This window comes from Hydra viridissima, unplaced genomic scaffold, assembly GCF_058129835.1.
Source record: "Hydra viridissima isolate aposymbiotic clone 2 unplaced genomic scaffold, HvirCarnegie_v1 scaffold_12, whole genome shotgun sequence".
Lineage (NCBI taxonomy): Eukaryota > Metazoa > Cnidaria > Hydrozoa > Anthoathecata > Hydridae > Hydra > Hydra viridissima.
Window position 1 is genome coordinate 8,624,037 of NW_028324311.1, and position 24,046 is coordinate 8,648,082.

The window sequence follows — 24,046 nt, forward strand, 5'->3', positions numbered from 1 at the left end:
AAAGATGAGCGGATTTTATCTCCTTGCAAAAGCAAAAAAAGAAACTCCAACCATAAGAAACAGCGTCATCCAAACCGAGTTTGACAACCCCATTGAATTTGAACCTAATAAAAAGTATGAAATGGCCCTTGTCGGCTTTGACACTATTCACAGCTATACCAACATCAATTCGACAAATAATGTTTTCAGATACAGTCCTAACGCTGGTTCAAACAGCTACACCATTTACATCGAAGAAGGAGCGTATGAAATTAACGAGATTAATGATTATCTTCAGAAGGAAATGGAAAAACAACTTGGAAACTTGTATAGAAAGGATGGTGTTGTTATCGGTGCAAACCTAATGACTTTAAGATCTACTCTGAAATTTGGAAAACCTGGAGCTACAACAAAATATTGGGTGGATTTCAACGTGAACAACAGTTTAGCTCCTGTTCTTGGATTTAATAAAGCAGAATATACCTATGTAGAGAAAAAAGAAGATCCAGCTAATCCAGATAAAGTCACAAGTTATATTGACTATTACGAGTCTGAAGCACTTTCGAGAATAGACGATGTGACCATCATCAGAATCACAAACGATGCGATCGGAGCATCTTATGATAACGGAAAAAGAACATCTGACATTTACTCTTTTCATCCTGACACTCCTCCAGGCTACAAAATTAGCGAAAAACCTTTCCACTTGATATACTTGCCTATCATGGTGGGTAGAATTTCAAGAATGGAAACAAGAATTTTAGATCAAAACGGTAATTTGATCGACTTTAGAGGTGAAGACATTATCCTCCGATTTCACGTGAGAGAAAGAATAACCTCTGTGCTTCAAGATCTTTTTACGAGCAGCGCTGTTCAACGATAATTTTTTTTCTTTTATTTAAAAAATGAGTTACCAAAAAGTAAAATTAAACATTTCACAAAGTCAATCTGATAAAATTAAAAAAGCGATTCAAGACAAGACTGATGTCAATATAAGACTATCTCATCAAGACTTGAACGGTGAACATATTCTCGCTATCACTCATGCGCAATTGAAAAAAATTACAAAAGCGTATGAAGCTGGTAAAGGTGTTACACTCAAACTGAGCAAAAGACAACTTGCACACAACTCAACCATTGAAGGTGGATTCATCGGTGCTCTTCTACCGTTACTAGGTATGTTAGGTAGCACACTTGCAACAAGAGTAGTTCCTGCTCTCGCCACTGGATTGTTAGCAGGAGTAGGCTCTTCTGCTGGCTCTGCTATGGTTGATAAAATTGCAGGAAGAGGAATCGTTTACTTGAAAAAGAATGGAAGTGGAATGAAAATGACTGCTGCAGGATCAGGAGTCTTTTTAAGACCTTGGGTGAAACCTACTATGGGTGAAGGACTTTTTGTTAAAAATGGAAATGGTTATCAATCTATTGGATCTGGATTATTGCTCGGACCGAACTCACCCTTTAATAGCATTCCCTTTTTAGGTGCTATTCTATGAAAAATGTAAATTTTATATATAAAGATATATAAAATTATTCTTTACTTGTATCTAAATTTGCTTTCGCATTACCAACAATTTCTCCATTATAATGCCGATAAATTCTTTTTACCGAGAAAGCATTCGATAACCCTTTAACCTTTGTTTTTCTCATTTCAATACGATTATGTGTATCAAAAGAATTTTTTAAGAGTATTAAAATTTCTTCTAATGGTATTGTTTTAATCATTTCTATAAACGATATTTTAACACACTTTGGAAGCTTTCGAACGTTTTTTTCGAATTTAATATATTGACTAGATTTATCAGTAGAACATTTCACCTCTTCGCCACTAAGCATATTAATAAGATCATCTTTATATATCGCATTCATTTTATATAAAAAGAATTTTATTTAAGTCATTTTTAAAAAATTTTTTTTCACTATAGTTTACTGTAGAATAGAAAATACGATGACGAATTAAAAGAATGAACTATCTCTCATTAAAAAATGAGCATTGTCTTATTAAACACAAAAATTATGGACAAGTTTGACAAGGATAATCTTGACGATATAGCACACTTGAAATCCATATCTCTTCTTTTGGAAAACAAACACGACCTGTCAGATGAAGCTATTAAGCATCTGTTGGAGGCTAAAGAAGAATTGGATAAACGCAAGACCGAGAAAATAACGTTTATCGCTAAGACAAATCACCTCATTCAGCGATACCAAGACATTTTACAAACACAGCTTTCGTTTGAAGATCGTGCTAAATTTGACGAGGAAAAAAACCAGCTTCAACGTCAATATTTTACCATCGCGGAAGAAACGCTTTCTCAACGACAGTGGAACGATATTAAAATCACTCAGACACTTGTCTCACGCACCAAATGCAAGTTTTGCATCAACAACGATCCCAGCCAGTTTGAGATGGACGACAGCAATAAAAAATTCTGTCTCGTGTGTTCAGGTCAGCAAGAAATGTTAGAAACAACTGTTCCCAATAAAGACTACGACCGATCCAATTCGGTGAACAAATACACTTACTCACGCATCATTCACTTTCAAGAGTGCATCAAACAATATCAAGGCAAACAAAACTGTAAGATTCCTGAAGAAGTCTTTGAAAAATTAGAGAAAAAATTCAAGGCGTTAAACTTATTAGTTCATTCTGAAAATACGCATGTGAAATATTCTCGCATTACCAAAGAACACATTTTAATCTTTTTAAAACAACTCAATTATACAAACCATTATGAAAATGCCAACTATATCTATTACGTGCTTGTCGGTAAGCGAGACGATATAGAATACCTCGAAGAACAGCTCATCAAAGATTTCAAGGATTTGTCTTTCTTATACGATCTGGTGTACGGAAAAGACAAACCGAAAGAATTAAAAAGAAAAAGTTTTATGAATGTCCAGTACATTTTGTTTCAACTGCTCCAAAATAGAGGTCATCCTTGTCGTGCAGAAGATTTTTCAGTTTTAAAAACCATTGATAAGAAAAGATTTTACGACGACATTTGCTCCCATCTGTTTGCAAAACTCGGATGGAATTTTACCCCGACCTTTTAATTATAAAACCGTGCTTTACATTTATGGACTATGATCAACTCTTTGGTCTAGAACACGAGGACACAAAAAAGGTAAGTCAACAAAAATGATTGCAGAAATTAAAAAATTAAAAAATTAAAAACACGACGCCATCTTGAATTCATTAACTATAGCAAATCACTATATTATAAAAATACTAATGCGGTATTTTTATAAATCACAATGTGACAGAATACACAATTCATGATTGCAGAAAATCAGGATGCAGAATTATAAAAATGTCAATGCGTCAGAACCCGATATGTCATTTTTTCTATAGAAAATGGAAATGCGCCAGAATCGGCAAGTCTTAGTAGTCTTAAAAACTCTAAAATGTTTGGAGAGTCATAAATACTCGAGAACCCTGTGAATGTAACTGATCCTCAGGATTTCGAAATTATGTAAAGTATTACATAATCTCGATACAGTAAACAAATTACAATAAAACTGGATTACAAGCACCAGCTACAAGTTGTAGCATACTTGTCTAATGTCTTTTAAATATCAAAACTTTTAGTTAAGAAAGAAAAATAGTCTTAATCAAAATTGCAACTGTCTATTTTCAGTATTTTGTTGTTTTGTGGGTTTTCTGTTTTTAGCAACTTCAACAGAGCACAAATCGCGAGGTTAGAATTATTTTGTTCTATCTCCAGGTTTAAACGTTGGGAGAAAGTTTTTGATTTTTTTCTTAAAGTAAAAATTATTTCAAATTTTAACTTTAATTTTTAAAGAAATAATAACTTATGCTTTAAATAATTTATGTTTAAACAAATTGAAGACTCCACGGGAAGAAACGGCAGGGTCACATTTTGAAAGTTTCGACTTTTTACACTTTCTAGCTTTACTAACCATAATAGCATATTTTGTATTTGAATTCAAATCAAATAAATGATTTGATGCATATTTAAAGTTTTTCTAAATTTTCCTAAAACTTCGAAACTTATAAAGGTTTAAAAGTTTAATAATGATTTATCTCAAAATGAAAAAATGTGACCCTGCCGTTTCTTCCCGTGGAGTCTTCAATTATTTAGAAAAAAATTTCTAAGATAGAGCGTATTTTGAAAGCTATCATTACTTACTAAAATTAATAACTCATTTTCTCCAAACTTTTAAAATAGGAAATAGAACAAAGTATTCTAACCTCGCGAAATGTAGAATTGGACATACAATTATTCACTGAAACTATTTTTTCGCAATGGTCAAGAAGTATTAAAACTCCTTGATGAGGAGAATGATTTTAAAATGATGAAGAATATTATTTGATTGAATTAAAAGTTATCACAATTTTAAATTACAGACCCTACACCATCGTCACAAACACGCAATGTGTTTACCATCGTCAGAAACACGCAATGCGTATAATATGTTTTGAAAATCGTTTCTCTCATTCAAATATTTTATTTAAAAGCGTTAAAGCACTCAACGTCTACGAACTTAATGTCTATAATATTTTATGTTTTATGTTTCGTTGTAAAAATGAACAACCATTGTCGATTTTTAAAGATCTTTTTACCCATAAAACTATAACCAAATATCCTTTACGAAATAATAATTTATTACTTGAACCCTTTTGTCAAACAAAGTTTAATCAATTTTGCATAAACAATCGAGCATCATAATTTTGGAACAAAATTGTTGTTCCAAATTTTGATTTGTCAATTTCATTTTCAGTTTTTAAAACTAAATTAAAAAAACTATATTCTTTCTACTGGCAATTTATATAAATATTTTTTAAATGAAAAATTATTTTGACTCTGGATAATTTGTAAAGTTATTTTCAGTTTTTGTTAATTCTACATTGTTACTAGTTATTAAATCAATTGTATTTTTATTTTATTATATATACAGGTTGATATTTTTTATATGGTTCTGGCGACAAGATCATTTTGGATCTTCTTTCAGATACCAAGTTTATATATTGTTATATTGTTGTATTACGATTAAGAATTGTAAACTAAAAAAAAAAAAAAAAAATCTATTCCTCTAGATCTATTATACTTTCTAGTGAGGAGGCTAGTCTACCTAGAAAATTGTAGACAGCACCTTCCACAACCAGAGGCCCAGAAGAGACTGATGGTGATGTTTAAAAGTTAAAACTCAATTATTCTAGTTTATTTTTGAAATACCAAATAGTACAAGACAGACATGCCATTAAGTTCTATGATGTTTTTTTTTTTAAACACAATCGTTTACAATTATTTAGATCTGCAAGTTTAGTCATTGTATATAAAAGGAATAACGAAACCAGAAGGAGTATTCTTAAACCTGGGTTTAAACTTCTAAGGGTAGAAGTCTATGAATCGTCAATTATCGAATGATAATTTTAAAGACATCTTCTTATATTATTCATGCATTTACTAATTATTAGTCATTAGGAAGTATTATGCTACAATATTCATGCATTTAATGTTGTTTCATGATTATATGTAGATGATAATTCAAGATTATCAAATTTATTCGTTTAACTAAATCACATTTTTTAAAAATTAATAATCAGTGATCATAATTTTTACTTTTGCTTGATTATTACTATGTTAAATTTAAGATTTTACTTCTTCCATTAAATTAAATTGATCAATAGTGTTACATTTATTTATATTGCAAAAATGCAATGAGACTTTTCTTTGATTTTTTATAAAACAAAAAAGTTGCATGTTTATTATTGTTCAAATTTAACAGTTTTAAGTCATTTAGAACAAACAAAATCAATATCCTATATTAGATAAATGTTCAGTATCCTACATTAGATAAATGTTAGTATGGAATTATTGATGAAATTCCCCCACACAATAATTTGATATACAGTATTGGACAAAACATTTGCAACCAAAATCGAACAATTCTAAAAAGTGTTCCTAATTTTACATGTCTTAAAAACGAAACGAACTATACTACCACAGCAAACAGTTCAGAAGTCTGGAGTCATAGCATGCCATGACATGAGCAATCTGCTGACAGGTGACAGCACACAGGCAGAACTTCGTTGACAAGTGCCATTTTGCAGCGGACAAAACAAGTGCAACTTTTTTGGTTTCTTTCATTTTCTTAAGTCTGTTCCGTGTCAACGTCACGGAAGTTTTTCAATAATTAAAGGAAGTATCCAGAAGTTTCCAGAAGCATGCAGAAGCTTCCAGATCTTTCCAGAAGAAGCATCTGGAAGCATCCAGTAGCATCCAGAATTATTATTATTTTTATGACTTTAAGTGCAAAAATGGCTCCCGACAGTTTTGGATTGGAACTAAGAAAGAAAATTATTTGCGATTACGTAAGTGGAATGTCACAAAAAAGTATTTGTGATAAATATTGCGTGAAAAAATGGACCGTATCAAGACTATGTTCCAAATATCGTTCTTCGGGGAAGTTGGCAGCAGATAACAAAGGTGGAAGACTGCGTTCCACCACTTCTAGAGAGGATTCTATGATCGTCAGATCCGTCAAGAAGGATCCCTGGATATCATCAGTCGAGATACAATAGCAATTAGAGCTTCCTGTATCTGACCAAACAATCAGACGACGTGCTGTTGAAGCCGGATTGTTTTCTCGACGCCCAGCAAAGAAACCGCTGATTTCACTAAAAAACCAGAAGAAAAGACTCCTGTTTGCTACATCTCATATTGACTGGAATGTGCAGAAATGGCGAACTGTCCTGTTCAGTGATGAATCGAAGTTCAACATATTGGGAGCGATGGCATTTGCCGTGTACGTCGACCGGCCGGAAAACGCCTCGATTTACGTTACTACCATAAGACCGTGAAGCATGGTGGAGGCAATGTAATGGTCTGGGGGTGTTTTTCTGCTAACGGTCTAGGTCCAATACATCGAAACGATGGAATAATGGACCGTTTCACATATAAAAATATCCTGAAAGATGTTATGTTACCTCATGCTGAATAGAATATGCCAATAAAATGGGTTTTTCAGCAAGACAACGATCCGGAACATACTGCAAAAGTAGTCAAGCAGTGGTTTCAAGATAACCATCTATCGGTGATGGATTGGCCGCCTCAATCTCCGGATCTCAACCCTATCGAGAACCTGTGGGAGATCGTCAACCGCAGAATTAATCGTGAAGGTGTTCGTAATAAGGATCAACTGTTTGAACAAATCCAAAAGGCCTGGGCAGCGATTCCACAAAGTTTCATTGATCACCTGATCAAATCTATGCCTCGAAGATGCAAGGCTGTGATCGACAACAAAGGATTCGCCACGAAATATTGATAGCGAAATACAGCTTGGTCAACATTTTGTCGAGTTGCACTTGTTTTGTTTTGAAGGAAATCAACTTTTTTTAATACTTTTGATTAATTTATTAATCAAATTTATTAACTTTGTGATGAATAAAGCTTGAAGAACTTTGTCTTTAAGCAGTTACATAGTTATTTCTCTAAATTGAAAAAATGCAGCACTTTTATGTAAACAAACTAAATTAGCATTGTTTGGTTGCAAATGTTTTGTCCAATACTGTATATTTCAAATGGCTTTGAAAATTGAAATTTGTTTTTCTCCATATTTTGTTGTTTAGACATTTTTCATTTGTCCTCTGAATAGTCGACATGATTTGTAATGGAATTTACAGTTTATTACAAGATTGGATCAACTGACTAAACCCTTCTTTTTTAATTGCTATACTAATACCTGTGAGAGAGCCGAAAGATTCTTCACACTAACTGCTACTTTTTACTTACGAGGGATGAACAAAGATAAAGCTTCACCAAGATTTTATAATGAAAGCATGATGGCAGACAACTACTGAATGCTATACAGAAGAAAGTCATACTCGCAGAGATTTTGATTGTATCTTGTGATAACAACATTGCATTGATTCTTATTGATTATACAAGAACATGAATTTGATTTTATTTCTGATGCTTTTAAAACGTTTTTTCTGGAGGCCAGCGTTAACTTTTCAGCGCGATAAGATAAAAGCTGCATTATTGTTCTCGATTACTAAAACATATGTTCATAACTCTTACTGGTCTAAACACTTGAAAAAACACTGTAAATGAGAGTTAAAAAATACTTTGAGTAATTCGTGGAAGTTAATATCACAATCGTGAATTAAAACTATATCAGTAGCTCTTCTTTTGCTCTCTAGCTCTCAATCAATACGATTGAGGTCCGAACAATAAGAGATGTATCCTGCTACATGTAAAATAAAATTCGCAATTAATTACCAGCATAAAAAATTGCATTTAAAAAATTACTTCCTATAAGAATTTATATCCATCAAAATCTCCAGTCTACTTACTAAAGAAGATACTGATTAAAAAAAAGATGCAGTACTGATTAAAAACTATTTAACGCTTATCAAAACTACAAACAAAACGAAAGAATTTAAAAGCAACAGCGAACAAAAGGTTTCGAAAGGTAAATTAAATAAAATCAATCTTTAGCATAAAAAACTTTCCACACAATAAAAATCAGCAGACTGAACAACACGAAAATCTTAAAAATATTAAACACTTTTCGATGAAAACTAAGGTGCATAGCTTAGAGATAATCTGAAATATATATATATATATATATATATATATATATATACACACACACACATTTTTTTTACATAGTTTTGCGATTCACGCTATACCGAAAATTTATGAAACTAGTTTTAAATTGTTACAAATAAATAGCTTTTCACCATGTCTACATCTCTTTCCCTGTTTACAACTTTTAGGAGATGGAGGTAAAAAATTAGCGAAAAACGACAACAAAACAGATGAGAAAATTATTCTTAGAAAAGTAATTAAAATATGAAAATACTTTCAAATGACGGCAGTAGACAGTAATTAATTTATTTCGACGAGTCTGCCTAAATAAAGACCTTATTATCAACATTGCAAGATGACATAAACGTGTTCGTTTAATTATAGCAACTGCATGATATTCAAGGGCTTGTTACTTTTACAGCTTTAGGCGAGTTTAAAAAACTTATAGAACAACGCAGCATTTCTTTTTGACAGCATCATCTGTGGATACAGTTAATGTTTTGAGGGAATTACGTTTAACCGCAGTATTGTGACTTAAATTGCGAGTTGTAGAGCTTTCTAGTTCTATCTCCTCATGCAGCGATGTGGATTTTAAAATTCCATTCTCTACTCGAGAATCTGATTCTAAATTAAATGCTTTGATAATAAAGCAAACTATTTTGAGAAATTTCAATTACTTCAATTTCAAAAATTTTTAATTTGCATAAAATTTTTTGATTTGCAACGTACCTTTATCGAGAGAGGAAACACTAACGGAAACGTTTTCTGTATTTAACTCCAAATTATCAGTTTGAAACGCAGCGCTAAAATCCGACGATTGATTCTCTTCAGACTTGAAATTAATGTTTATGTTAATGTCAGAAGAATTTGAGTCAGTAGAAAAACCTAGGCTCTCAGGAATGCCCCCTTCCACTTGCTCATTGTCATCATCCTAATATATGATGTATTTCTTTATTAATATGCCTATAACTTCCGAACTATATTTTTTATGAGGTAAAAAAATAGAAAAAGAGATTACCTGCATAATATTTTTTTTTACTTTTGAAGTGTAATGTTCTAAAGGCATATCATCAAAGAAAATAGCAACCAGGAATAGGTTCTTCATGAATTGATGCATGGTAATTATATGGTAATTATCGCAATTAAAATAATCATGAATTGACATTCCGTTTACAAAAGTTTTAACTACATTTAAAAAATAGCAAATCAGCTTATTATATTACACATTACATGTGATTGATTTAACTTACTGTTTTTATAACTACTTGCAAAAACTCAGAGTTTTGGCGAAATACTCCTTCTTGTTTTGCATCATTGACGGATATTCGATGCTTTTCTACAATACTCGAACGACGAACTGAAAGGCTGGAAGGAAAAATGTTTAGAATATCAAAATTTAAGAACTATGTTTACTAATGGACCTCAGAAGCAACAGGAAAAAATAATGTCTCAAGGATTTTTAAAAAGGTACAAGTAACAGAATAATTTATTAGTATTTAGTTAGAATTTAACGGACACTGTAAATTTGGCACGATCAAGTTACTGTACTGAAAATATAACAGTCAAAATATACTAACGTTCGTGAGCTATTACTCTGACTTCTTTTCAATTCTCGAACTATCTGTCCCGATTCTTTTAGATCTTCAATCATGCCCTGTAGTTCCTCATCTTCTGTCAAATCTAATTGAAGCAAAGCTTGTTAGAAACCTTATTTTAAGAGCAAAACTGCTGTTTACCTTGATTGTACGAAGGAACAAACAATAGGGAAAACAGAGGCAAACAGTAAGATAAGATATATTCAGATGCAGTTCAGGAAAGTTTGCGAACACACAGACAGTTTATTGTATATATTTTTAACATTACGACAGTTTTACTTTTCAAATGTTTTATAAATTTAAATACACATAATTAATGAACTTTTTTTACTAGCAAGAAATATTTCTAAGAATAAATTTTCTCAACTAGCATGAAACATTTCTAAGAATGACAGTGATGCATATAAACAGCATTAATTTAAAAAAAAAATAAAAAAGCATAACAGAATAATCTTTTTAATCAATCAATTTTAAAAATGTAAAAATTATAAAAAACAATTTAATCGATCAATTATAAAAATGTAACCTATTGGTGTTTCACCATCTTTTGTCTTTGCATCTAAATCTGCACCATGATTTACAAGAAGCTCTATTATTTTTTCCTGTGAAAAACAAATTTATCAAAAACTTTTTATAGTTGCACCACTTGAATAACTAAAATCAACTCCGTATTTTCTTGCAATTCAATTATTTTAAACAAAAAATATTTAAAAGTAGAAATACCTGTCCCCAGCATGCTGCCGCATGGATTGGTTGCCAGCCATCATTATCAATATGATCTATCTTTGCACCATGATCAAGTAAATATTCAACTACATCATCATAGCCATTAGCTGCAGCTATATGCATCTAAATGAATTTTTATTAAATACACAAATAAACACATTACCACTTTTTTAAGCTTTTAAATTTATATACCTTTCAATTTAAAATAATGTGATTCGTAAATTTTAAGTTAATACCATTATTACATGTAATAGTATTACAGTACAGTTGAGATTTGTTTATTGAGGTTTTAAGTAATAAATAATTTTTTTTTCTAAATATTAAATAAATTTGTTTATTGAGGTTTAAAATACCAAAAAAAATTCTCATGTTTAATATTTTGTCATAAAAAGTGTGCATCATGACATCATGGCTATTTAATAAAAATAACAAAATTATGCAACAATAATTTTTTATTTTTTGCTATTAACCAAAAACGATTTCTTAAACTATTTCTAAATTTACTAAAATTATTCCTAAAACTGTTTACAAACAACATTTGTGTTAAATTCTTTTAACTAACACAAATATTCAGGAAAGTTAGCTCCAAGAGCCTAAACAAAAATTTATAACAGCCATGTCAATCATGATTCAAAAAAAATTTTTTTTTCTCATCATGGATAAAATTGATTTCTTTATGAGCAGTTTTCTTACTGATTACAAATCTGTAATTTGTTTAACTGTAACACACGTTTCTTGAAATATTGCCTAAATAAAACTCAGCAATAAAAGTAAGGGCATAAAATAAATCACCTTCAATACCTTGTGAATAATGTATTGCCGCATATATATATATATATATTATATATATATATTTTATATATATATATATATATATATATATATATACATATATATATATATATATATATACACATATATATATATATATATATATATATATATATATATATATATATATATATATATATATATATATATATATATATATATATATATAGGGGAGAACCTTAATGAATGGGACGATTATTGAATGGGACAAACTCAGAATCTTATAGAAGCATCGATGCAAGGATATTCAAATTCCTGTAACAAAGAGTAATAGAAACAAGAACTCAACTGACCGACTCATCCATCCTATTGCTCTATGACTGTAATGACAATGGATGTTATTGTGTTTTCGAATGTAAAAAGTAATTTTTAAAATATGTTTGTCACATTCAATCAGACATACTTAATGAATGGGACAAATGTCATGCTCCAATAAAACTCTCTTTTTTCCAATAGCCAAATGCAAATCCAATTTTTTTGTTTCACTATATCATTGAGCAAGAGTTGGTGGTTATCAAACATATTTAAATAAATATATTAAACAACTTTATCTACGTTTAAAAAGCATTTTGAAAAAAACTGTCCCATTCATTGAGGTTTTCCCCTATATATATATATATATATATATATATATATATATATATATATATATATATATATATATATATATATATATATATATATACATATATATATATATATATATATATACATATATATATATATATATATATATATATATATATATATATATATATATATATATATATATATATATATTAGGGTGGCCCTTAGCTGTATTAAAATTTTCAAAAGTGAAAATGTTGCACCTCTCAGCCTCTGATCCTGTTCCAATCAACCAAATAAGGAACTGTGCAAAATTTCAGCTCAATCCAAGAACTGAAAGGCGACCCTCAAACGCCTTTAAGTTGGAACATAATATGCATAATGATTAATTCTGTTCAAAAGCTCTTGTCTATATCGACCATGTTCTTATTTACTACACCAAAAAGCTATAAAACAAAAGCATTTTCATGTACAACAATAACGTCCATAGAATGAAAATATAATGTGAACCAATGAACCTTGAACATTACTGTTTCATAAGACAGGATTTAGTAGCAGTTGGGTACTTTTTACGGTCTCCAGCAACGATCTGTAAAACAAATTGTTTCTCAGCTTCATCTTTGGTGAGAATGTTATTATAGTCCTGAATGAGTTTGACTCCTCTTTCCGCAACATCATTCACAACCACTATTTTCTTAAGTTTTTCAATTTCACTTTTGTAATCAGGATCATCCTTCCATACTGAAGGGTCTTTGTTCAGAAAATCAGTGCTGAGAGAAAATCTGTTAAAGAATGTTTTTGTACCAGGAGTTAACAGAGATGGAAACTTGATGTTTGGAAAGGAAGAAAAGTCTTTTTCGGGAAGAATGTACCTCTTGACTTGATTTATTTCTTCCTCTGCTTCTTCATCTTTGTTGAGCAAAACTTGAGCCATAATTGCCTTAACTGCTGGTGGAACATTGTCATCAAATAAGGTGAGAGCAACAGTTTCAGGAACTAAGTACCAGAGGTGGTTGGAAAATTTCTTTGCAGCAGCCTTACTGACTTGTGGATCTATGCCTCGATAATTAATCAGTTGGCACATGAATAGGAAATCATGATATGGTGCTGTAATTGCTTCTGATGATAGAATCCAGGCTTGAACGTACACTCGAGCAAGGAACATATATATTCTTCTTAAAGAGTTCTTCTCCATATGTGATAACTGAAATCGACTTTGAAACAGGTATATCTCAAATGCATAAATTGCCTTTGCTATCCATCTAGCATGACTTACAGCTCCTGGTATACAAAACAATATTCCATTCTTCGGAATGCCATCAAGGAAGATCATTGTTGACTCCAACAATTCTTGGTAATCATCTCTCTGCTGTTTTTGTGTAGAAAGGTGGTGTTCAACAAATCCAAGAATGGTAGAGCAGACATCATCAGGCACTTACATTACTACCAGTTATATAAATGTTCTTGTTGAGTTTCGTCCAGGCTTCTCTAAATCTTTTGAAAAGCGCCATGTCCGGAGAAGAAGTTGCACCCGTCAGTGACTTGAAACAGCTCCTCAAAACTAACTCAAAAATGTGGTAATGGCAAGGGAGGTACAACAGGTCACAATTAAACAACTTTTCTAGGTTTGTACAGGCACCATTTACTCGACCTGTGTTGCTTGCTGTCGTATCACAGCAAATTGCCTGAATTTTGTCGGTTAAACCCCACTTCTCCACTGCTTGATAAGCAGCCATAGCTTGTTCTTCACCTGAAGTTGTTTGGATTTTAGCGACTCCCAACAATTGCTCCTTGCCTTGAAAAGTTACTATTATTGATGATGAAGCAACTATGCCCTTTAATATTTGCATACTCATTTACAATAACTTTAAGATCTCCACAGAGTTTCTACTGCTCAACTTCATACTTGATAGCCTGAAGTGGCAGTAGCATATTATTGTAGATCCCCTTTAGGCAAACAGTTTGTGCTGTTGGAATAGATAGCTTTGAGTTACCATGTTGAAGACTCAATGAACAACCAACACTCTAATGTTACATAGACCTGTGAATTATCTCTGAGAAGAACTTCAATATTACTGCATTATAAAAGAGGTTGGTATACATAGAGTTTGTAATAAATAGAGTGCTTTCAAGGGTGCAATAAATTATTTTTTTGGTCTGCAGCAGATTTATTATTTTTACAACTGTAAAAAATATTACTGATTGTTTACTTCTCAGCATGAGCCATTAATCCATGTGCAAGTTTAAAAAGGCAGAGAGGTATAAATAGAAACAAATTACCCCAGAATAAAATTTGTATAATAGAGCTATTTTTTATATTTCATTTGAAACTGATGTTTTTAGGTCAATTTTTGAATATTTATCCTGAAATTATTTTAGTTTTTGTTTTACTTTAGCAGTTGAGGAGTAAAAGCAGTTTTTTCCACCTAAACTTGCTGGTAGAAAAAAAAAAGTGTTGTTAAACTACATGAAAATACTAAAATTAGATTGAATTTGAATTTAAATTTACACAGCAGTAAAATGTAAGGTTAAACCCTGTTTTTACAAATGTGTAATAACATATCCATGGGGGGTTCCTATGACATGACATATCTCAAGGAATGAATCATTATTATTTAAAAAATTAAAAAAAATCATGAAAAAAATATATCTTAAGGAATACAATTGTCACTTTAATATTTCATTACAAACTGAAAAACAGATGCTAAGAGACTAAAAATAGCTTTTAAATACAAAATATTTCAAATTGGTTTTATAAAATTCATTTAGCACTTTTTCTGCCTAACATATCAGAGGATATTTTAATATTTTACTATTTTTACTACACTATTTTATAGAAAAACCTCTCTCTAAATTATAAAAAATCACTTTAAAACAGTCTAACATAAATTTTAGATTTGGAATATTATATTTTCAATACCAAAGCTTACCGCAGTCTCACCATGTTTGCCAGCAATATTTAGGTCACGATTGTTTGCAACACTATCATGCAGATCCTGCAACATCTCTTCTCTGACAACATTTCGAATACTTTCTAATTCTTCTTCTGTATAGACTATTTAAATAGTTATTTAGAAATGATATAAATGACTTGGATGTGTCAATTGCTAAAAAAATTAAACTAAAAAAAAAAACAAAAAAACATTGAATAATTATAAGGACTTTTTGTGTTATTCCACCTTAAAATGTTTAGCTTACTCTTTTTTTTTTTTTTTCTTTCCATATTAAAACCAGTTATTGCCTAATAGTGTTATTAATATTCTGTAATACAAAAAATCCATATTCTGTAATACAAAAAATCAACAAGAAAAATACTTTTTAGCTGTAATTACACTGCACAAAAGCAATTACATGTTAAGCAGAAATTGATGTAGTTTCCATGAAACTATGTAAATATAGTTTGAGTGGTTTTTTTAAGAACAAAATTTAAGGTATTTTTGTGAAGTATAAACTGAGAGTAAAACTTTTGTAGGGCACCATAAACTTTCACAGGCTCAACTTTTTTCTACCAAGATATCCTTAGATACATAAATGTGTGTGTGTGTGTGTGTGTGTGTGTGTATGTGTGTATTTATATATATAAAAGTTTGTGTATGACAAACAAATACACACTTTTTAACAAAAAAGATAACAACAAAATAAGAAATACATACCTGCACCCATCTTTCCATCTAGGTATCTTTCTATGTCCTCATTATCCTCCACCAAATCAATTGGCATATTTCCATCAGTATTTATTTCTACCATACTTGCACCACTTTCACACAAATACTTACAAAGTTCCAGGTTTCCACATGCAACAGCTGCATGGAGTGGAGTCCATAGATCAGCATCTTTAATGTTAAGATTAGCACCACTTTTAACCAAAACATCTACAACATCAACACAATCTTCAATGACAGCCTTAAAAAAATAATATTCAGAATAATTTTATCCAGGGACTGGAACCTTTTATTTCATATACAGATCTTGGATCTGGATCAGTTTTTTTAAAGGATCTGTGATCCCATTTATTTCTGTTGAGCATTAAAAATAAATAGATCCTTTATTTTTAAGAAACTTGATCCACAAACAGATTTCCTTATTTTTTATTGAGGTATTGAGATCTGGATTTAATCAATTCATTCAAGGATGCAAGATCTGAAATATGGGTAATTTTCCTGATTATGTGATTTTTTAAAATCACATAATCAGGAAAATTAACACAATATAACATTTTATCTTTGAATATTAACACAATATAACATTTTATCTTTGAATATTTAGTGTTATCATCTAATATTTAAAACTCATTTGATTTTATATACTTTACTAAAGTTTACAAATTTAAAGATGTATTTGCCTTCCTTTTTTTTTATTTTTTTTATTTTTTTGAAAATTGCTGTGTACAAAAAATTAAGATTGAAGAGAAAAGCTAAGATTGCTGTGTACAAAAAATTTATAGGAAAAAAAAATTAACGAGATCATAGATAACCTCTAAATAATGAAGAAAAAAACAGCTTTTGCTTGAGGAGGTAGATTTCACATAAAATTTAATAAAAGCCATATAAGATATTAAACTGAAACTTTCAGGATGTGCTTAACTTATTGATATACACCACCCAACAAGTTTCATCGAATTCAGACAAAAGACAACATTGCATCTCTTCTCTTTTATAGACTACAACCATTCTCATATGCTTTTTGAGTACTAATACACAAGTTATGCAGCATTTGTGCCAAAAACATAGGATGATTAATAACAAGCTTGGATTGTTGTTCATTCAGAACACATCTGAAGTAACTAAATCACATTACCTTACACTTGATTTTAACACTAAGCTGTTCATCCTGCAGATCTGTTGCTCCTCTGGCAGGTTGAATAACTGCAAAAATTTTTTTTTTTTACGATCTATTATTCTTCAGATAAATAAATTATTGACTATTCTTCTTTCATATTTTGACAAAACTCAAGAAAAAATAGTTGTGAGCTTATTAGCCAGCGCAATCCCCTCTATATCCCTTCTTCATGTAATAAATGCCAATCAACTTTTGATCGAGCCTGGTCAAAAGTTTAAGCAAAAAGCTTGAATAACTTTTCAATTATTTTTTCTGTAATTATAATGGCTTGGGCTGCATTAAGTCTGAAATATTAACACCACCCATTGTTTCTTTTCTTCAAAGGACCTGAATGTCTGACATTTTAATACTAAATATTACACATTATATAAGTGTGTCTTCCCTTGAAGACACAAAAAATATGTTAGATTGGTAATATATTGAGCTATTGTTTACTGTATTTGCTTTATTAAAGAAAAATGCATAAATCATTTTTGTTTGTTCTAATTTGGAAATAAGGATAAACAAAAATGATTTTAGCAATGTTCTTTAATACAGCAAACAACTTTTGAATATAACAAAGAGAACCATTTTTTACTCTTAACATATTGCATTTACTGGCTGAAAAAGAAATCTTTCAGTAGATCTGCTGATGTTTATTCCTTCAAAGACCCACTTTAAAGAATACTCCATAAACTAAACCACCATCATCTGGTATAAAAAGGTCTGGCTAGTACAAAATTTGGAAACTTTTCTGTATGGTTTGCAGTACAAGAAATTGAAATGTAGTAGCAACATGTTCTTCAAAAGAAATCACTTGTCCACTTGAATTACCTTGCATCAAAAAGTAACCTCACAGTAATTGTTTTAATCTGATTTTCATAAATGCTTTGTTTGTAACAACTGTAGCACTTCTATTAATTCCAGAAGTTGTAGAGAAATAGCTGCAAAATCTGCTCTTACAGGTATAGTTGATTGGAACCTGAAGGATCAAATTGTAGGCATTTTCTTCAATACAACTACTGTCTTCACTGGTTGATTGTATGGTGCCTGTACTTTACAAGAGGAAACTTGAGAAAAGGTTTTTTTCAACTGTCACCATATATGACAGTGGTGAATTATTAAATTAAAACAGCTGCTTCATTTTTGAATGAGGAAATTAAAAAGCAGTTTGTTTTTAGGTCAAAACACTTTGAACCAAACATTTTCTCATTGAGAGAAAATGTTTGGTTCAAAGTGTTTTGACCTATAAATGGACAAACACTTTTATCCATTTATAGGTCATTTGAAACATTGAGCTAAAAAACCTGCTTTGATATTGTCAGGGAGTATCATAGAAGAAATATGCATACTTCACCAACACATTTCAATACTTTTCATTTTTTTGGTACAAAATAATAAAGAAAGCAAAACTTTGTTTCACTCCCCTTATTGTTTTATTTAAAATATAACAAAATATAACAAAAAATAATACCTGATGTAAAGCACTTAAACCATCTTCATTTTGCAAATCAGGACTGAAGCCATTCTTTATAAACGAAGCCACTAAATAATTTAATTTCTTTTTAGCTACCTTTTCATAATTTTATATACATTTCATACAAATTTATTTTCAAAAAAATTAAACTTGATGCAGATCCAAATACTTCAATTTCAGCAAAATAGTTTAACAAATACTTTATTGCTTTTGAATACTATTTCATTATTTTAACAAAAAGATTGTTTGTAGTAAAATAAACTATAGACAAAAAATAGAATGATCTCTATTGGATGAGGGTTGCAATTTGAGGAAAAATAAAGATTGCAACAGCAATACTAGGGTGTTCCTAAAAAACTGAAGTTTAAAAATGTTGATCTCCCTGGCTATTTTCTGGTGATGGGTTGCCTATAAACCCTCAATTTAAAATTTCAGACAAAATTGTTAACCCTAACCCTTGTCCCAAGTCCCCCCCAAAAATTTTGTTTTGGTTTTTTAAAGATTTTGAATTATTTTTATTCTATAACTTTTTGTAAACAAACAAGTAAACTCAGTTTTAACTTTTATTTTACATATTGGTTCAGAAAAAGAAATCACAGGCCATGATAACAAGTTTAATATTAAAATTTCATAAATATTGTTCATTTTTTCTAATTTATTGGTATTTTTAAATATATGCAGAGTCTAACTATGGAAATGTAAACATAAACAATGTTTACATTTCATGTTTTTTAAAATTGATATTAAAACTACATGTGTAGTTTTAATATCAATTTTATATAATATTTTTAGTAACACTATTTATAGTATGCTTTTCATAATTCAGAATAGTTGTTTTCGCAATTCAGAATAGTTGTGAGTACCAAGTTGGCAGCACTGCAGCACATCAAAATTGTAGTAATTAGCTGTCTTTTGTTTTGATGTTCATATGATCATCAAAACTAAAAGACAGCATTTTGTTCTGGTTAAAGATTGAGGCTATTTTTATGTTGCTATGAGATATTGCAGTGCATTTTGTGAAAGTTTTAAAGTTAGCCTTTGTAAGTATATATCAATCAAGTTTATGTTCAAAATGCCAAAATTTGGTTGTTGGGGAGCCATCTGGAACAACTACCTTCAAACCGAGTACCAACTAAACGTGAGATATTATGATAGAATACTTGTCATGTTTCATTGGCTTTTTCTTTTTAAAAGAAAAGCCAATGAAACATGACAAGTATTCTATTAGTAATACAGTTATGTATTAAGATAACTAACAAGCTGTGTACTATATGGGAGAAAGCAGGAAAAAAATACAGAGAAAAGACAAAGTAAAACAGAAACTTACAAATTTGTATGAATCATACAGGACTTTAACCAAGCATAAAAGTAGAAATGATGAAAAATCACAGCTGTTTTTTTATATTACAATCAAGAAGCAGCTAATATTTTTAAGTGTGACAAATTAAGGAACACTTAACAAAAAGAAGAAGATTTAAAGTTTTAGATGCTTTAAAGGATGAAAAAAAAGTTGTTTTAGGCTCTATTGACAAAGATTACACAAGAAAATTACAAAGTTATAAAAAAAGGAAACAATTAAGTGAAAAGTAGTGGGAAAAAATGTTATAAAGCAATCAACACAAGTGATTTTAGAAGATTCTGGAGAAGATGAAGATTTTCTTCTCTTAAAAAAGTATAAGAAAGAACTGTTTGTAAAATCACCTACTGATCCTTTAAAAGCTAAAGAGGTTTGTCAAATGGTTGACTGCTTGAATCTATCCCTTAATCAAGCAACAGGGATCACAGCTATGATACTAAAAAATAGTTGATTCAGACACTGTGGCTATTTCAAAAACTTTGTGTCACTGATATCGTCAAGAAAATAGGGCCAAAATGAAAGATGAAATAAAATCATCACTTGTGGCACCTGAATTTTGTGTTTTGCACTGGGATGGGAAAGTAATGGAAGATTCTTACAAGAAACGTTCAGATAGACTAGCAATACTAATTTTAGGAACTCCAGGCTACAAACAAGGTCAATTGTTAGGCATTCCAGAAACAGTGGATAGCACTATGTTTAATCAAGCCACAGCTACATTTTCTCTTGTACAGCAATGGGATTTAGCAGATAATATAGTTATATTGTCTTTTTACACAACTGCTTCAAACTCAGGGTGGCAGAATGGTGCATGTGTAAAAATTGAAATTCTATTAGAAAAAAAGCTGCTTTATTTTGCATGCAGACATCATATACTGGAAAGACTACAGAGCGCGGCCTTGCAAGTGCTATTTGGACTTACTAACAGCGCAAATAATGAATACTTTAAAGAGTTCCAGGAAAAATAGGACTCTATCTTGGACAAGGATGACTTCAAATGCTTAGATGTTAAATTCTGCCATTTCTATTTTCAAAGAGCAGCTCAAGAATAAGAATTTCTTACTAAGAGTTTATTGCATTATGCAGAGAATTATGTTAACTTTACTTGGGGAAATTCCAGATAGAGGTGTACATTGGCGCAAGCCTGAGGCCTTTAATCATGCAAGATGGATGTCATCTGTGATATACACTGCTAAAATGGGCTATAATGAAGAAACTACTGTGAAGCTAAGAGATATATTTCTTTTTAATGCTCTTGTGTATGTCAAACACTGTTTAGCATGCCCTGTTGGAGTTGAAACTTCCTTCAGTGAAACTTTTCAATGAGTAGCAGGACTTCAAAGTCATCAACAAGGAAATATCAGAAAGGACCTCAAGATTATTAAAAAATCATTTTTGTTATTTAACCAAGGCCATTGCAGTTTTTTCATTGTTTTCAAAAAAGATGTCTGACAATGAAAAAAAGAGTATTGTTAATAAAACTCCAATCCTACCAATGTGGTGAGCTGAAAAAAGGTGCACCAACCTTTCCTGTAGTTACAAAAAATTAAAAAATTCCATCATTTATGGGACAAAACTCTTGGCTTCTGTTTGAAACCCTTGGTGTGAACACTGAATGGCTGAAAACTCTAGTGCAAACATGGGAGGAGATTGAAGACTATCTTAAAGCAATTAACTTTTAAAAAAACATTGGAGTTGTTAATGATGTTGCTGAGAGAGGTGCAAAATTGATGCAAGACATTTCATTTTCCCTCACAAAAAATGAAAAAAGTAAGCAAAGTGTGTTACAAGTAGTTGAAAGCCACAAAAAGTGTTCTATCAATTTCAGAAGGGCAACTTTGATTAATCTTTAAACAAATTTTTACTGATGTAGTTACTATTTTCCATTTAAATCAATTTGTAATAGCTTCGAGTATTCCTTTATATTCAAATGTATAATAAGTTGAAAAAGTGTGTTGTTGTTTTTAACAAGAATAATTGTCATAGTTACTCAAGGTATATTAGGAAATACCAATAAACGTGAAAAATGAGCAATATTTATAATCCCATTATTGAACTTGTTATCATAGCCTATGATTTCTTTTTCTAAACAAATATGTAAAAGAAAAGTTAAAACTGAGTTTACTTGTTTGTCTATTTAAAAAAAGTCATAGATTAAAAATAATTCAAAATCTTTAAAAAAAACAACAACAAAAATTTTGGGGGGAACTTGGGACAAAGGTTAGGATTAATATTTTTGGCTGAAATTTGAAATTGAGGGTTTATAGGCCAGAAAAATAAAAACAGCGGGGAAGTTTTCATCAGAAAACAGCCAGAAAGATCAACATTTTTAACTTTAGTTCTTTCAGAACGCCCTAAGCAAAACTGAAAACAAATAAATAAAGGACATTAAAGATGCAGCAAAAGTGAGGTAAGATCAGCAAAGATCTGTCTTCCTTAGCACTATTGGTCTATAAGTACTCATACTTTATATTTGAAATAATTAAGTTACATAGCAAATGATTAAAAATTGGCCTTCTCTTCAGTAAAACTCTTAAAGACAGATTGAATTACACTAAATCTGTCTTAAAGTGTTTTCAGAAGTATAACAAGCCTATAAGTATAGCCAATGGTCATTCAGAAAGAGCTGTTTGAACAATGCAGCACATTGTTTAAGCAGATTAGATTGTTAACTGTTGATAAAGTTTAATCTGCTTTCAGAAAAACCGGAAGAAGCATTACCAACATTCAAAAAGTAAATTGCCTGAATGTGCAGTTCTACATGTAAAAAAAAAAAGCTATACTTATTTAACTTAAAACACTTTTATCTCTAATGATTAAGCTGACTAAAGATTAGAGTATATGACTGCAGTTATCATATTTGATCAATTGATTACAGTTTTTTTTCTAAAAATTTGACTTTAAAAGTGTTTAAAAGAGTATTTAGTGCATTAAATTTAAGTTTCCTTGCTAGTAGTCAACAAAATAGAAAAATCACACAAGCAAATATATATATTCAAACACATATATGTTAAAGATATATTTATATATTTATGCTTTCTATAAAAACAATACAAAAAAAAGTTCACTTGATTCTGTTTTTAGTAATTTCTAAAAAACTGAATCCACACTAATTAAACTGTTAAATTTATCAGCTTCTTTAATTTTAAAATATTTATTTTAACGTTTTTTTTTAAACATGAATAGTCCTTTTGGAGCAATCAAGTTTTTTACATTAATAGGTTTTACATATAGATTGAAAATGTGATACTTTAGAAAATTGTAAAACTATTTAAAAACTGTGATAATGATGAACTGTAAGAATGCTACCTTCATCTGAATCATTTCTTGCAGCAGCTTCAATAATTTCAATATTGCTTTCGAATTTGATTTTCTTTTTATGACTTGCTTGATCAACCTTTGTGGGATTTGGACCTTGTAGAAGAAGCCTGCTTTGATAAGAAACTAATTGATCTTGACGCCTCTTTTTTGCATGTGCAAGCCTTTCCTCAGGACCAAGACTTTCAAGTTGGACCAGTTCATCTACTAATGTGCTGTGGTCAACAGAACTTTCTATTGTCATAGCTTATAAGTTTGATTATTGAGAATATTTTGAATTATTACTCAAAACCAATAAACCATAAGGATTTGCTATTATTTCAACAGTTTCATGTGTTTCTTGTGTTACTATTATATAACACTCATACCATCAACCTAATCATCTAAAAATATATTGTCAGATGTGCTTACACAACAATGTATATTATTTGCATGAAATTTTGAATGCATAAACACTGCAATAACAAATAGGTAACTTCAAATTTTTTTTATTCAAGTAATCAAGGTTAGAGTCAGACTAGGCTAAAACATAGATATATGCATATGTACATACATACATACATACATACATACATACATACATACATACATACATACATACATACATACATACATACATACATACATACATACATACATACATACATACATACATGTATATATATATATATATATATACATGTATATATATACATGTATATATATATATATATATATATATATATACACATGTACATATGTATGTATGTATGTATGTATGTATGTATGTATGTATGTATGTATGTATGTATGTATGTATGTATGTATGTATGTATGT

At 30.3% G+C, this 24,046-nt stretch overlaps 1 protein-coding gene across 2 annotated transcripts; it reads right to left on the bottom strand.

Moving 5' to 3' along the window:
* Positions 1-8,765: 8,765 nt before the first annotated feature.
* LOC145194055 (protein phosphatase 1 regulatory inhibitor subunit 16B-like) lies at positions 8,766-23,620 on the bottom strand. Of its 2 annotated transcripts, XM_090068958.1 has the most exons (10): positions 23,221-23,620; positions 18,552-18,622; positions 15,913-16,162; positions 15,190-15,314; positions 10,859-10,984; positions 10,662-10,737; positions 10,118-10,220; positions 9,791-9,905; positions 9,270-9,471; positions 8,766-9,164 (listed from the first exon to the last, which is right to left on the bottom strand). In XM_090068958.1, the coding sequence occupies exons 1-10, from the start codon at positions 23,471-23,473 to the stop codon at positions 8,983-8,985; spliced, it is 1,503 nt and encodes a 500-aa protein (XP_089925084.1). In that variant the 5' UTR covers positions 23,474-23,620; the 3' UTR covers positions 8,766-8,982. The 2 variants fall into 2 exon arrangements, with proteins under 2 accessions (XP_089925084.1, XP_089925085.1); XM_090068959.1 differs by lacking the exons at positions 8,766-9,164; positions 9,270-9,471 and adding an exon at positions 9,561-9,596.
* Positions 23,621-24,046: the final 426 nt, after the last annotated feature.

Excerpts from the sequence above, each read along its gene's own strand:
- LOC145194055 (XM_090068958.1), bottom strand. The coding sequence starts at position 23,473 with ATGACAATAGAAAGTTCTGTTGACCACAGCACATTAGTAGATGAACTG. Across the intron at positions 10,985-15,189 it reads GCAAACATGGTGAGACTGCG|ATGCATATAGCTGCAGCTAA; the intron begins GTAAGCTTTGGT and ends AAATTCATTTAG. Across the intron at positions 10,221-10,661 it reads AGATGGTGAAACACCAATAG|ATTTGACAGAAGATGAGGAA; the intron begins GTTACATTTTTA and ends TGCTTCAATTAG.